Source organism: Falco naumanni, chromosome 5 (assembly GCF_017639655.2).
Source record: "Falco naumanni isolate bFalNau1 chromosome 5, bFalNau1.pat, whole genome shotgun sequence".
Classification (NCBI taxonomy): Eukaryota; Metazoa; Chordata; class Aves; order Falconiformes; family Falconidae; genus Falco; species Falco naumanni.
In genome coordinates this window covers 90,861,832-90,877,378 of record NC_054058.1, presented here as the reverse complement: position 1 = coordinate 90,877,378, position 15,547 = coordinate 90,861,832, and the positions used below count along the sequence as shown (strand labels likewise).

Below are 15,547 nucleotides of genomic sequence, written 5' to 3'. Positions count from 1 at the left end.
GTTTGTGAGCAAGATCTTGCAGTCAGTGTCACTCAGTTCATGTTTTATTCTATGTATTATACTGTTAAATAGACTTCACTTTTTTTCTTTTGTCACTGTCACATTTGTGTTGTTTGTTTCTTTTCCTGCTAGCTGTCAGGGCATGAAAAGGTATGGATCGTAGCGTGGAAAACTTCCTTTCAATTTCAGCATATGTATTCATAATGAGCTTATGCAGTTTTGTGTGGCTTTTTCTTTGTTTGCTCTTTTTTTTTTTTTCTTCTGAACTTATTTTGTGCGATAATATTTTGTACTTGGCCTGACTGTTGCAGACAAGCCAAGTACTGATAATGTGTTAGCTGTTAGTAATCTCACTAGTATAATAATTGGAGCTGTGTGCAGTAACTTAGCAGTATCTTATCAAATGTACCCCTTCCTGTAGATAAATGGTATTTTAATATCGGTGCGTTTAGCACCATCTGCTTTCACCCCAGCAAAGGGTGTCCATCAAAGGGCAGCACTTTGAAAGGTTATGTTCAGATAGCACACTGGTTTTGTGCTATAGCAATAGAATAGTGCCATAGTATAGTGCCATCGTCCAAAGTTAATTTTAGGGAAGTCGTTAATGAAAATTGTTGTATTACAGATTTTTATTTATTTTTCTTTTTTTAGGAAGAGTAGTTAGCCAAGTTTAGGTTGGGTTGTTTTTTTTTTTTAAGAGCACAGCTTAAACGTTGGTGTTGAAATTTTGGAATCATGTTTATTTTCCTGCAGCTTCAAACAGCAGCATCCAGAAGTTACGTGGGCTCAAGTGCCCCAACTGGAATAAGCAAAGATGAAGACACAAGTCGTTTTCATACCACCAAGAGAGGGAATTTCCATGAAGTTTTTAACCTGTCAGAAAATGAGCGTCCTTTGGCAGGTATTACGCAACAGGAAGGCTACGTTGGTAGAGTATTTACTAAAAAGCTAAGGATAGTTTAAAATTGAATTCACGTTCTGTGCAATGTACAGGTATAAGCTTTTGGTTAAAAAGGCTTGCTTTAAATTAGGATGAACAGAGACAGTCTCTTTCATTCCACATCCTTGCAGTTCTTTGAAAGAATGCACAGCCTGGTGTGCCTTTTGTGGTAATGCAAATGGAATAATCAAGTTAAAAGGAATAATTGTGTGGGTGCGTTTTGGTTTAGGGTTTTTTAAAACCAGTGTTAAAACAGATGTTACGATGTCTAAAAACACATTTAGGCTTTTCTTTGTAAACACTTCTAGTTTTAGGTATCTAAAGTTTAATTTTAGGTATCTAAAGTTTAATTTTCAGTGTTTTCTGCTGTTTTATAAGGAAACTTGGGGGTAATGCCTGTCTTTTTCTTGAAGTAAGATTTCTTGTTATGACTTTTTCAGTGTGTGAAAATGGCTGGCGCTGTTGCTTGATTAACAGAGATAGGAAGATGCCTACAGACTACATCAGGAATGGAGTTCTTTATGTCACAGAAAAGTGAGTCATTGCACTCCACACATTTCTCAGGAGGGAAATAAAACAGGCATCGAAAAATTTGAATCTAAAAGTAATCCTTTAACAGTGTTTTGAAACAAAAATGCCTCTTCCTGGTGCTTTAAGTCCTCAAAACACCATAGGGGAGGGGAGGGCGAGCTGAATCTGGAGTGTGGTAACACTTGACAAATGTGATTTTTGCCTTGGAAGGGCTTGCATAGGAATGAAGAGTGCTCTGTATGGTCATTTGTTAGTTGGTGCAGCTCTGGATGTGGATAACATACTAACTAACTATATATACTAAAAAAACCCCCACCATAAAAGTTAAGCGTACTTTGAGAGTGGTGATCAATGGTTATTTGGCAAATACTCTTAGGTGGGTTTTTTTAAAGCAAATTGAGTGTATGGCTTCCTTGAGACAATGTGCAACAAGAAGAAAACAGATATTCAAACCTTGGTGTCAGATCTAGTACTTGATTTTTATTTTTTTTAATCCTTACTTACCCCCTAGCCTCCCAGGGCTGAATAACTTATCTTCACTACTGTTTGGGTCTTGCCCTGACATTCCATTGGAGTGTAATGAATGGGAGTAAAGCTCATCTGTATGCTGTGTCACCTAGTGATGGTGAGCACTCTCCAGCATTTAGAAATCGGAGCTTTTGTTTGCATCACAATAACATGAAACTAATGCAGTGTTTTTCATTAATCTTTTAGGGTGGTAAAGGATTTATAAGCCTTTTGAGATTTGGTATTCCAACTGTTTAAGGGTATATCTGCTTCCTCTGTCTTTAAAATGCTTGCCAGGTTTAACCATTCAGTGCAGGAATATAAATACAAGATTTTCGTGTGTATGTGCATACAGTATGTTCTGGGCTTTCAGTCACATTAGCCAGTTGCTGGAATTTACAAATGTTTGCTCTGAATTAGAAGCCATAACTGAATTACTGAATTGTGTGCTGTGTGCCTCTTTTTTGGTTTTTTGGGGGTTTTGGGGTTGGTTTTTTTTTTTGAAGTTTCACAGGTTAAGATCAGTTTCAAACTTCAGAAGTGACAGAAGGGGTATTGAGAACATTGTGTTAGAATACTGTATTAAAATGAGCATTTTCTTTCTTTTTCTTCAGTTACTTGTGCTTTGAAAGCTCCAAATCTGGCTCATCTAAAAGAAATAAAGTTATAAAGCTAACGGATATAACAGATATTCAGAAGGTATGTCTGGTTTGTTTTGCAAATAGGGGAGAAAGCTGGTTTTCTGTTCAGCTGGTAATGTTTTGCTCTTCTGCTTATATCACTTTGAAAAAGCACGCCATTCATAATTTTTACTAGTAAAATGTAATTCTGTGATAAATAATATTTCCCAGAACTGCTTCTTTAGCCATTTGGACTCACCACAAGGCAAAGTAGTTTACTAAACCCTTATACTCCTGACTTATTTTAAAATTAAAGTTGTGTTGTTTCTTAACTCCTGCATTGAGTATAGCTGTGTCGGTTTTAAGAAGATTTTGTGGTAGTGGGAATTGTGTAATACCGACTTCAGTTTGGATGTTGATATCGGTAGATGCACCATCTTAAAAGTTATCCCTTAGATATCCCTTAAAATATACCTTAGAGGGAAGAGGGATTTTTCAGTGGAGACAGGTAAATCATTACAATAGCCAGACTGGATCAGGCTGTTCCATCTAGTTTTGTCTAGCTGGCATCCTGTCACTAACAGGAAACAAGTGGATGGTTGGAAGCATAGCAAGTACGATACCATCCTTCCTCTGGTTGAATTTATCAGCCTGCAGTCACCAATGGCTTTACTGGTGCCTTGTGTCACTCTGATAGTTAATGTCACTTTTTGTTACCCTCTCTGAACTGGTCCTCCCCCTTAAACGCAGACACCCCTGCTTTCTACTACATCCTCTGGCCGTGAGTGCCACAGATGAAACCATGCTGGTCAAAGAAACACCTCAGCCCGGTGTCTACTGCTTAAGTACCTCCAGGTTTTCAAATGAATGCCTTCTTATTTGTATCACGTGTCTATAAAGCAGGCAACTTATGCTCAACTTGAACGTTCCTGTTGGAATTAATAATGCATATTGGTGGATTTTAAACGTCATGCTTGAACTAATACTGACCCGTTGTTTAGTAGGCCTTTACTGCCATAAAGGTCCTTTTGCATCTGTCTAACGTTTTTAATGAAGGTGAGACAGGGAGCATGCACCCAGACATAAAAATGTACTGCACCTGGTTTTATTTGCGAGTAGGAAACACAGGTCAGACTTGGGCTGTCTTCCCACTGGGGATGTGCCCCAGTTCAGGTAACTGTATTCTTTCTTATCCTTGGGGACTTTCTTTAAGAAGAAAAAAACCTCAAAACCCAATGCCCTGTACATACCCTGTTTGTCTATTTTGAAAAATTTTGAAAAAGGAGCTTTTTCTGGTCTGCTTGCTGCTTTAAACAGTGGATGAACGTTACTTCTAGGGAAACCTCTAGGTGATGCTCTCGGGTGCATAGGTGCGCGTGGGGCTGGGGTGTGCTGCCTGCCTGCCCCATCCAGCTGCTGGCGTGGTCCCTGGCATCGCGGCTGGGCCAGCTCCCACGTGTGTAGCGGTACCAGGGTGCTCAGCTGGGGCCGGGGCTGGTTCTGGCAGGCAGGCTGGCTGTGCCGCGGCACACGGGAGGGGGAGGAGGAGGAGGAGAGGCAGGTTCTTGTTGTACAGACAATGCTGTACCCATTGACTCTGGGGTTAGGGAACAGCTTCTGGCCGCCTCTTGTTTTTAACGGAGGTCTGTTAGTTGTGGCTGGGAGGACATACCAGTGATGAGTTGTGTAACCTCCTCAGCACCTTTTGCAGTTGTTCAGTATATAAGATATCTTTCATCTGTGTGGTTTTTCTTTTCAGTATAAAGTGCTCTCTGTTCTCCCGGGATCAGGCATGGGTATTGCTGTATCAACACCATCTACACAAAAAGTAAGCAGCTGGCTGTATCTGTATTGCTGTTTTTTTTTCTTCCTTCTCTGGCTAGCACCAGAATATAGGCGCTTTTTTTTCTTTGTTTCCTTATGCCAGTGTTTGTTTGCTGTTGTTTTTTATTTAAATTCACTTGTCTATTGTTCAGTATATTTGTCTTCAGAATTTTAGTGAACTAAACATTCAGCTTGTTCTCCTGCGTCTGGACTATTTTACTATAACACTTCAGAAAAATTTCCTCCGTCCTTTCTGCTCCATTATTTCATTAATTCCATTGACCGTTCACCAGCGTCCTTCATCAGGAGCATGGGTGCTGCTCTGCTGTGTAGTCTGAAGTGAAAAGCTGATGGTTTGGGAGTATCCGTGGGTGAGGAGGCTTTGGGGTGGAAGGGCCTGACCCTCAGATTAAATTTTCCTGTTTCAGTCTTATGGTGCTAAAGATTTAAGTTTCTCTAAGCCTCAAATACCTTTTGGACAACTGAAACTTTCCTTAACATATGACTAAACCTTATTTTAAACCAATCACTTATTTATAACTTTTTGCCAAGTCACACAACTTGTACCAGGTTTCCTGATTGCTGTTTGCTATTGAGAAATGCTTTTAATTATGAGGTTAAAAATGTTAATTACCTAGATAAATGTTCTATGAGCCAAAATTAAGAGGCACCGATACAGATTTTTTTAAAGTCTTTAATGAAGGCAGAGGTCAGTCAGGAAAACGTCATGCCCTGAGCAGATGGAAAGTGAGTTACAGTGTTCTCGGTTGCTAATACTCTGTGCAGACACATTTAATGCCACGGTTGGTTTAGGAAGAAGGGAAACATACTAGAAACTCTGCCATATATCCACAGATTTAGCAGAGAAAAGGATTCGTATATCTTTATTAATGCACTTTGAGTACAGTTACTCTCTTGTTTCTATTGACTTGTCTAGAACTATACCTAGAGGAAGTTTTTTTTCTTCTGTGGACTGACATGATCTGGGTTTTTTTTCTGTCATTTTAGCCTTTGGTGTTTGGTGCCATGGTACACAGAGATGAAGCTTTTGAGACAATTTTCAACCAGTATGTGAAAATAACCTCTGCATCATCAAGCAGTGAGAGCTAGTATCTTGTCTTAGAAGATCTAAAGGAAACTTTCTTATTTTACAACTTGGTAGTGAAAAAAATGAACATCCTCATCTATTTTGCAATAATTTTTCTTGTCTGGTGGTTTATATTCTCTCTGTTACATAAATCAAGTGTATTTTATATATGCCTTCATGTTTGTTTTTAAGGTTTTTGTAAAAAAAAAAACAAACAAAAAACAAAATGAAACAAAACAGTGAAAGTGCTATCATCACTATTAGCCTTGCACATTAAGCACTTTTAATGTTTATTTACTGACATTAAAAGCTGGGAAGATAACTTGGAGAACTGACTAAATAACAAAGTGAAACAGATTGATTCTTTTTACTCCACTGATACCACTAGGGATACATTTGTCCCTTTTTCTTGGATATTTTTCCCCAAGATGTGAGAATGATGACTGCAGCACCCTGAAGTCTCTTTCTTCTGCTCAGAATTTTTAATTGGGTTCTTTATTAAAACTGATAGCAACACCAAGGAAGTATTAGCATCTTAGCGTTTCCATATTTATAACTGCATTCAAAAGAACTTCTTGCTGATTGTTGTATCGCAGAAGGATATTTTACCAGTTTGGTTAGGTTCAATTTTTCCTGCGTACAAATGTTTAAATTTGCTTGTACAGTGAATTGGAGGAGAAAGTTTGTAATTATATCTTCCTTTCCTAATTAACCAAAGTAAGAGGAAGGAAGGCAGGCAAATACTTTTTATAAAAGAGGGCACCAAAATGTTGTTCCTAAAATGTTAGGCATCATATATTTGTATTTCTGTAGATATTTGTCACGGAAGGGCTCAACTATTGTACACGTTGTATGTACAAGGTGTTTGTATGTTAATGCATTAAAGACCTGCAGGCTTTTCATGTTGGGGGAGGTGGATAATTAAACTAAACTGAGACATGAATTTTTTTAAATTTGACTTTTGTCTTGAGTTACCTTGTAGTGAAATAACACTATAATACAGCAAGTGAAAGCAATAGTTCCTTTTCAAAGCATCGTTTGAGGGGCATTGGTATGTTGCTGTCTTGCCCCTTGCAAAATTAAATTTTAGTAACAATTAAACCCAACTGCCAGGTAAAGCAGGAAGGCTGTGCTCCTTTAAACTCTCTCAGGCCTGTCTAGCAGCAAAGCACATATTGACTTCTCTCTTTAATATTAGAAAGCTTTTATACTCTATATAATAGCACCCATCTGAGAGGTTTAGAATTTTATTTGCATTTTCATGAAAGCACAGTAGGAGTTATGCCAAGCCTTCCAGTATGTCTTTTCCTTTGCTGTGTCTTTTGAGTTGAGTGGGATGGATGTTTCCAGACATTATGTGAATGTCCCCAAAAAAACCAATGGAGATGTAAATTCTTATGTGAAAATGGGACTAAATCTCATGAATTTTTTTTCTCCTTTTTTAAACAGGAATTTTCTTTCTTTATAGGGAAAGGGGTAAAAACGAAGGAGGGAAAGGGAGACAAACACCAAAGGGTATTTAACTCTTAGCACATTTTTTAATTTAAGTCTCTCAGCAAATACAGCAGTAATGGAGAAGGTGGCAGTCAAACTGTACAAACCTTATTTCAGTCTGGCCATGAAGAGGTATGATATGAAGAGCTTCATATGAACTTGATAATGAAGAAATACTGTTGAATACTGTGATCTGGTTGGGTACTGTAAAGTGAAACACTGATGGGATAAAACTCCTTGCCCTGGGTGGAAATGTAAACAAGCATGGGGAAGAATCCACCGTAACAGCTAAAATGCTGTCATCGAGTTCTCCCTTTAGAGTAGCACTTGAACATGTCTTTACGTGACCTGAAAAAGGGGTGCATTTCTGACACCTCCTTTGGTATGGTATGACTTAGGGCCTGAAAACTTAAAATGTAAGTGAAGCTGGTGGGAAATCCATTTTGCCAAGTTCTAATATGGATGTGGCTTGACACTTTGTGGTTTCTTCACTTTACACATTCAGGTTTCATTTAAGTAAAAATTCTTGATCTTAAATTTTTCTCATCAAACCTACTTTGAAAATCAATTAATCGGTTTTTATAATTGTTGTCTATTATCATTTGGCTTCCTTTTCTAAACGCTTCCTTGAATAGTTAGTGTGGATAACAAATAGGCATTAAAATCGCTTAATGTTATATAAATCTTAATCAGATTCATTCATTTTGTCTTAAGAAGAAAAATCCCTTGGGTGTGTTCAAGGTTATCCTTTTTTTTTGGAGAAACAGAAAACTATATTTTTTACAGAGAGCATGCTCTTTTTCTTATTTTTGTATCATTTTTCAAGTGTAATTTATACCTTCACTCTGACCATAACAGCAGTTTCAGTAGGAAATCAGTCGACTTGCACTTATTACCTCCTCCCCCTCCCACCCTTCACTGGTTGACCCTAGTATGTGGGGTTGGCCTAGATTCTGGTTACTGGAGGAGCTATGGGTCCTGTGCTGACGGTGCCAGAACAATTAACCATACCTAGGCTTTGGAGAGGGAGAAAAGAAATCATTATCCTTTTCCCAGACTGAAATGCCTCATGTACAATATGCTTTTAAATTTTCTTTTTTTTTCTGGATAAAGAAATTAGAAACTTATAAAAGCTAATGTGTTGACATTTGAAATTAATCCGCACTTTAACAGTGTGAACTTAAAAGTTAGAGGTTAAACCTAGTAGAGATACAGTAAACCTAGTGCAAACTGCAATGCAACATTGTTTCACTCTAATATATAGAAAACAGACTGGTTTTTTTTAAAAAATAGAGTTGTAATATAATTGACAAATATCTGTGTACGTATTTTGCAAAGTTTGCTTTACATTGGGTTGTCCGGGTTCCTGCTACATAACTGCTCCAGTGGCGTATGTGACTTCAGAGACACTAGAAGGTAACCTCGGTGTGTTTACTTCTGCTTTTCCTCCTGCTACACCCTCCCAGGTTTGGTGGGCAAGAGGGGATGGACAGTGAGTAAATATATACTTGACTTGTATAATTACATTGAAGCTCTCGCCTGAAATTCCAACCTTCCTGTGTAGTTTTGCAGTGTAACCTGGTGCACTTCAGTAACAGGCTGGGTTGTACCACTTAACTGTAAAGTGCTTCAAATAGCAGAAAGTGATGTTCTTGTCATTCTGTCTGTTTGCTGTTTATATTTGCAATTCTGTTGATGTCCGTGGTTCATTGCTGGATCATTCACGCGTAATTGGATATAACTTCTTTAAAAGTGCATTGGTTAGTTTGAGTCCCTTTTAAAGAGGAAAAAAAAAAAAAAAAGGGTGATGAAAACTGACTGCTTTAATTCTTTATCAGTGACCATTTGAATTCAAAAGGCAAAAAAAAAAAAAAAGCTGAAATATGAAATCATGCCTTTCCGTGCTCTGTAGCTTTTGTGAGGCAAGATTGAATAAAACGAGCTATTAGTAGCAACATCACACAGGATGCCAGCAGCAAACCCCTACCCTTGTTCCTGCAGACAAAGAGAAAAGAGGTTTTACTCAATCATGAAGAGATGAAAGGATGTACTTTTTTTGGCTACTTAAACTTGTATTTAAAACACTGGTAGTTTTTATTGAATTCTGTACATTTTGGCAGATGTTTAATTTCTACTAATCATTGAAATATAATGGATGTTAAAATTTTTATGTCTGAAGTTTGAGTCTATATTTTGAAGTTGTAAATAATTCATTATCAGTGTAACTTTTGTTTGACAAAAGACTTATACTGTATGAAGAATTGAAATAATGAAATTATTTGCCCTGTACATTTTTTAAGAAAATCTTGTTTGTTTAAAAAGTCTTGTATAAATTATAATTTTTATTTAAATAAACCTAAAAATGCTTTGTGCTAATGCTTTTTACAAACTTTAATAACTTGTTTGTCAAAACTACACGAGATTTCTTGAAACGAGGTGAGCTGTGGTGGCTATGAATCTGCCAAAAAGCACTATCGCTGCAGGGGAGGCGGGTGGGTTTTGTTTCTCACTGCTTTTGAAAGCCCAAGGAATGTACTTTTATTTTAGATAATCCTGTTGATATATATTGGGTTTCAGATCTTTGTGAGTACATCTGTCCCCTTGTAATTGTACGGTTAATTTAAGGGATGAAGAAGCAACCGGTGATTTCTAAGGTGCTGCCATTGCAGGAGGGCATGGGTGGCATGGGGGGTACCAACTCCTGTCTGCCAGAGCTCCTCCAGGAGAACAGGTCGCGGCAGGCTGTGCTACAGGTGGGCGCTGCAGGCAAGGGTAAGCCCTTTCCCACCCCAAAGCTGTGCAGGAGGTGTGCTCGGCAGAAGCATCCCACGTCCAGAGAGGGCTGTTCTGCAGCATCCGCCGTCACTTCACTCATCGGTCACACTGAGGGGTACCTCATAGCTGCGCCTTTGGCTGTGCCTCCCTGTTAATGGAGGTTAAATGTCGGGGGGGGGGCTGCTTTAGTCACCCCGTGTGCCGGGGGGGTCACTGCCCAGCGCTGGCTCTCAGCGGCTTCACCGGCCTTTGTCTGCGGGTAGGAGCGTAACAGCCAGGAGTGGGCTGCCTGGTCATCTAATCCAGACCTCTTTGTTTGCCTCTACAATGCTCGTTTCTGTGTTTTGCTCAGCTGAAATATATCGCTCTGGGGCGGATCCTCCAGTCGTGAATGTGTGCGGCTCCGTTTATTTCAGTGCTCCATTTTCTCATGATGGCAGCGCTGCATCTGGTGATACAATGGTGCTTTTAAGCTGGTATTTTATGTGTTCTGACAGTACCTAACTTATCCTGACAGTGCTTCCCTCTTGCACGACTTTAATGCATTTTTCATTAAATATTTGTACGAGATGAGTTGCATCTGCGGCAGTACTCACAGAGACTGGACTCGACTCAACCCCACCTGCCTGAAGCCTCGTGGAAGGAGAGTGTGGAGCCTACAAGTCTCCTTTTGGCCAGAGACTGCACGGCGCTTGGGGGGGAGGGGGTGGTCTTCCTGAAGACAGTGCTTGCTTTCTCAAGCTTGCTTTAGCAGCCCGTGAAAATAATAGAGTTGAAAGCCTACGTTAAGCAAAATACGTGTCTGCAGAGGAATAAACTTAGAAGTAGGTGCCTGCTGCAAATGGCATTTGGGAAGGACTGCTTGAACCCAAGCTAGTATTTGCTCAGGCATCTCCGTGCTAGTCTCTTGAGCAGGGGGCATGAGGTTTTAACCTCTCACAGTTCAGTCAGTAAGATATTCTGAAAATCCTCCCCCTAAGTTAAGTTTTTTCAGGTCAGGTAAGTATTTTGGAAGGACTGCTTGAAATATAGAGTCTATAAACCAAACTACATCCACTGTTGGTTTTCCTTTGCGAAAAATTGTCTCCTGTGACCAGAAACATAATTAACCACTCACAAATGTTAACCAGCCACACAACAGGAATAAGAGAGACATGAGCTGTTTCTAAAACCCCACAGTCCTTCAAAATACCATGCATGTCTATAAATTTACAGAAGTGGGATCTGTGTGAGAAGTATTTGGGACCAAAAGCAGCTCTTCGCAAAGAAAAGGTCAGGGGAAAAAGCTTAAATCTTCTAGATGCTGTTTGGGAAAAACAGGGGGTGGGTCCTGGGGTGTGAATGGCAACTTCCATGGGTCATTTCATTGTGGAATGTATATATATAATGGTAGCATTTCCCTTTCTTTACTTTTGGGAGGTGGGGTTTAGCATATTCATGCAAGGCTTTTTCCTGTGTTCACATGGGTTTTTCTTGCGACACCCTGTGTTTTGGATGCTTGTGGGAAATGTGTGCATGGTGTCGGTTAGTGGATGGGCTCTATGGAATCTTCCGGAGCTACACAGGGCATCCTCAATGCTCACAGTGCTCACCTGGCAAGGGAGATGCCTTAGAAAGCCATTTTCCTGCTCATAGGTGGAGCTTGACGTAGTTTCTCGTGGTGGGTTGACCCCTATGACTTACCAAAATAAGCAACCCTGACTGCAGGGCTCGTGGAGTGGTGGCAGCTGTGTCTGCACTCAAATCCTTACGCAAGATGAGTGGTTCTGGGCGCTTTCCAAGGGAAGCAGGGCACAGCGGGGGGGGGATTAAGCCCTGGTTTAGGTGATGCAGGACTGAAGTGGTGTCTGCTGGAAAGGAGGATGGATGGGATGCAGGGGACAGGCAGCTTTGAGTCCAAAACTGGATTTGAGATGGCTGTAGGTGCCCTCCACACCATCTGTAGCCCAGCAGAGTTCAGAAGGGCTTCTGGAAAAGGAGGGGAAGTGCTGTCTTCAGCGATGCGTCCAGACTTGCTTTCAAATATACCAAAAACTGTCTAAAAAGTGTTTATGTGAAGAATGCGGATTTATTGTATTGCCCTAATACAGCCATTTTCAAATATGACCACTGTGGTCTTCATGCAGGGCCACTGTGTGGCAAATAGCAGTTGCATTTGGTACTTTTTGGGGAAAATAAACACACAAAAAAATTGTATGTGGCCTCAGCAAATGACCTGGACTTAACTGCTCTACTAACTCATACTTAAGATTTATTCCTAGTGTTTGAGTAGTTTTATTGTTTTATATTCCCAACAAGGTGGACTGCTTAGTGAAGACTCGCTGTGCATCGTACAGCTTTCTCCTGACTTGTGGATGACGGGAGCCCATTAACGCCTGCAGAGAGCCAGGCTCCAGGTTGAACTGAGCAAACACCTTGAAAAACCCAAAACGCTGGCCTCTGCTCAAGCAAACATTTAAAGCTGACTCCGGTTTCGTGCCAAACTAAGAGCTCCCAGCCTCCTGCCACGTACGTTATGCCAGCACTAGGGCTCACCAGACCTTCCTAAAATGGCAGGAACCCAGCAGAGGACCCGAGCGATGAGAAGAGCAGTGTGTGTCTCCCGTTCCAGCACAGCAAGCTGCTCCAGGCTGGCTTAGCTGCCCTCGGGTCTGCAGCCCCAGGTGGGGGTTTGGTGACTGTAGCAGAGCTGGCGTGTGCGATGGCTTCTGTATTGTCCGTTTCGATTTTGCAATGCCCGTCAGATTCCAGAGGTAACTTCAGAATGTAAATTGGATAAGCATTAAAGGCTGGTCCTAAGTTTATAATGGTAAAGAATAATGGAAAGAAACTCGGCTAACACTAAGGTTTGTGCGTGTGCGAGTTAACTCCAGGCAAAACCCGACTGTGCAAATATTTAGAGTCTGTGTGCTGTTAGAGGTATGTTTAATCTGCTAAATCTGCTTCCTTCACGCCCCGACTTTTCCCCTGCTCCTTCTCTCAGAACTTCAGCCAGAGCTGGCAAAAAGAAGGTGAGGAGGGGGTGGCAGTTGCTCGTCTGTTTTTGGGGCCCATTGCAGTCGGAGCAGGGATGGTTGGAGGGCAGCCAGGCAGCACGGCCAGGAGGGGTGGTGGGCTTTCTGTTTGAGTGGGTCGTGTCAGGGCTGTGCTGAGCTGGGCTCGTCTCTCTTGGAATCCCGGGGCGGGGAGCGGGAGTAGCTGCCCCGGAGCCCCATGCAGAAGAAGCAGAAGACTTGTTACCTCACTCATCCTAAAAATCACAAGTAAGGATCTTGGATGTTGTTGAATTTAAGTAAAAAAGGTTTGGTTTTGTTTAAACCTGTGTTACTCTCCAGTTTTACTTTCTCCTTTCTGCATACGTGCCTGTGGGCACTGAGAAACAGACCAAAACCTTACCTTTCAGTGCACAGCAGATCTGTCACATGAAGCTAGACCTTCTTTTTCCAGGCCCTTAACCCCTGCCCAGCCATCGTGCACCTGTAGCTCGTTCCACTCCAGTTCCTGAGGCTGCCTCCAGCTGTCCCGTGCTCCCACAGGGGCCAAGGGCCAGCGCGTGGCTTGGGAAGTGGTGGCACTGCTCCTAGGAGACCCCTCTGGGCATCATCTGGCATCTGATACTGCAAGGCTGGGAGTGCTTCTGCCTGCCTTAGCTGGTTAGTTGCTTTTTGATTAAATCTGCTGGGAAATTTGGCTTCTAGAGGGTTGGGTGTGGGACGAGTGAGCGTTTGCCAGAAGGAAGCTGTGGTGCCTCCTTTCGCAAAGGGAGGTGGGGAGAGTAACTGGTGGAAATGGTTTTATCTCATTTCTTGCAGCTCCCCCAAGGCAGCAGAATGCTTTCCCTGGTTTTCCCCTATGGCCAGTGTTCATCATCTCTTTAAAGTGGAGCTTGGGCAGACTTACACTTGACCCAGCTTCAGAGGTTCAGACGTGGGTTGGTGTAAACTACAGGTAGACAGAGGGTTGGTTTGTGGGCCTGTGTGAAAAAAGAAAGTTGCTGGTGGTGCTGGTGTCCTGAATCATTGCAAAGTCTTATCCTCAGCTGGTAAGCTGGGTGCAGATGTGTCACTGGTTGTACCAGCAGTGGCAGCTGCCGGGACAAAGCTCAGGCTTCCCAGATCCCTGTCGGCACATCCCTGTGTGAGAATTGTTCTTAGGCATACACGCTTCCTAACGGTGCTTTTAAAACCTAGATAGGGGTAACCTGCATCCTCAGATGGGGCACGTCCTGCTCCCGTTACGCTACCGTACCCTTGGTCTGCAAAGAAAATACTCTCGCTGATTTCAGCATTTGGTGTATTTACCTCCGTATTTATGATTCCGCTTTTTATGATTTCACATTGCTTTTCAAAAGCAGCAGCTGAGTCATGGAGCTCACCAGCACCAGGCTGGGGTGGGGACCCTTCGGCCGTGGCCAGTCCCTGGGCACTGCCGGCAGCCTGGGGCGCTGCTGGTGTTGGGAGGTTCCCATGACAGCGCTGGGAACCTGACCTGTAAGTTCCGTGTCAAAACACGTCACACAAGGTCCTTCATAAGCTATTTATGTTACTCTGTGGCTGTATTACTTCAAAACACTGTAGTATAATCCTCCTTGCTGCCAACATTTTTGTTGGAGAATATAAAATCAAAACATAGGTGCCAGGTTTCAGTTACTTCTAAGTTCTTATTTTTAGGAATTAGATTTTTTAACTTATTTTAATTACTGTCAAGAAAGCCCTGATGAGAGACGCTTTTTCCCTGCTTTCAGCAGTGCCATTTCGGCAATCGCATCAGTTTGCTCAGAAACAGCTCAGCTGATGAGAGAGCCGAGCACCTGGCGAGGGATGCTGCACACTGTGACGGGGGAGCACCGTGGTGACAGGCTTGCTCACACTCCTGATTTCTGGCAAGGCTGGATCTCCAGGAGGGATTAAATCCCAAATGTAGGTGCTTTAAAGCTCCTGTGGTGGGCACCCAACCCTGCAGTTGTCCAAATGGACAGAGCTGCTGAAGCTTTTCGGCCCAGAGGACCCTCACGGTGCCTGCAAACTTGATGACCCCTCTGAGCCCAGGCTGTGCTGCCCAGCTGGCTTTAGCGACTGGTTGGAGGTGCTTACACTGGGCTCCAGGCCTCTACACAGCTGTGTGGGAGGTGGGATGGGGCAGCTCGCGTATGCCCAGCACAGAGAGCAGTGGGCACGAGGTGCTGTCCCTCTGCAGCTCCCGGCTGGGTACAGGTCACTGCTTCGTTCTCCTCTTGGCCAGGAGAGTCGTCACGCCTTCACGCTCAAGCTCGTCCCAGCCAGGACAAGTGATGGAAGCGCTCGGGCTTTGTGCCTCTGGCAACAGGCACGTGGGGCCGGTGCAGTCCTGATGCCACCAGCGGTGGGGGATAGAGGTGGAAGGGGTCCTGCTCTTCTCTCCTGTAGCCACAGCCACAAAGGTTGCAGACAAAACCTGAACTTTTAGCAAAACAGAGTTCTTGTTTAGGCTGTTACCCTCATTTCCACCCTGTTGTTCCACATTGTATCGTGCCCGTTGTGTTTTTAATCGGCCAGCTCTGTGTGGGAAGGACTGTGCCTGGTGCTAAGGAAATGAGAGCAGCCACGATGAGGAAAGGGGGGCACCGTTACAGCGGAGAGCCTCGCCTGTCCTGCGTTGTTTAGCCTCTTTTATTAAGGTAATTGTTTCTGTCTGGTTTTACACTGTTTTGTGTAGTTCCTGAAGTGCAGGAGCTCCCCGGTCTCTCCAAGGCTAAGTTTGCAGCTCAGAAGCACTGCCAGCAGAGCTGGG

At 42.6% G+C, this 15,547-nt stretch overlaps 1 protein-coding gene across 2 annotated transcripts in view; it reads left to right on the top strand.

Annotated features, from left to right (window-relative positions):
- GRAMD4 (GRAM domain containing 4) overlaps nt 1–9,379 on the top strand; it is an 85,032-nt gene extending 75,653 nt beyond the window's left edge. The window contains exons 15-20 of one of the 2 annotated variants that reach the window (XM_040595931.1): nt 133–150; nt 754–901; nt 1,381–1,474; nt 2,593–2,677; nt 4,358–4,426; nt 5,431–9,379. In XM_040595931.1, the coding sequence (XP_040451865.1) occupies nt 133–150; nt 754–901; nt 1,381–1,474; nt 2,593–2,677; nt 4,358–4,426; nt 5,431–5,532 (516 nt within the window). In that variant the 3' untranslated portion in view covers nt 5,533–9,379. The remainder of the gene's footprint in view (nt 1–132; nt 151–753; nt 902–1,380; nt 1,475–2,592; nt 2,678–4,357; nt 4,427–5,430) is intronic. The other variant, XM_040595932.1, reaches the window with a different exon arrangement.
- The last annotated feature ends 6,168 nt before the right edge of the window (nt 9,380–15,547 follow it).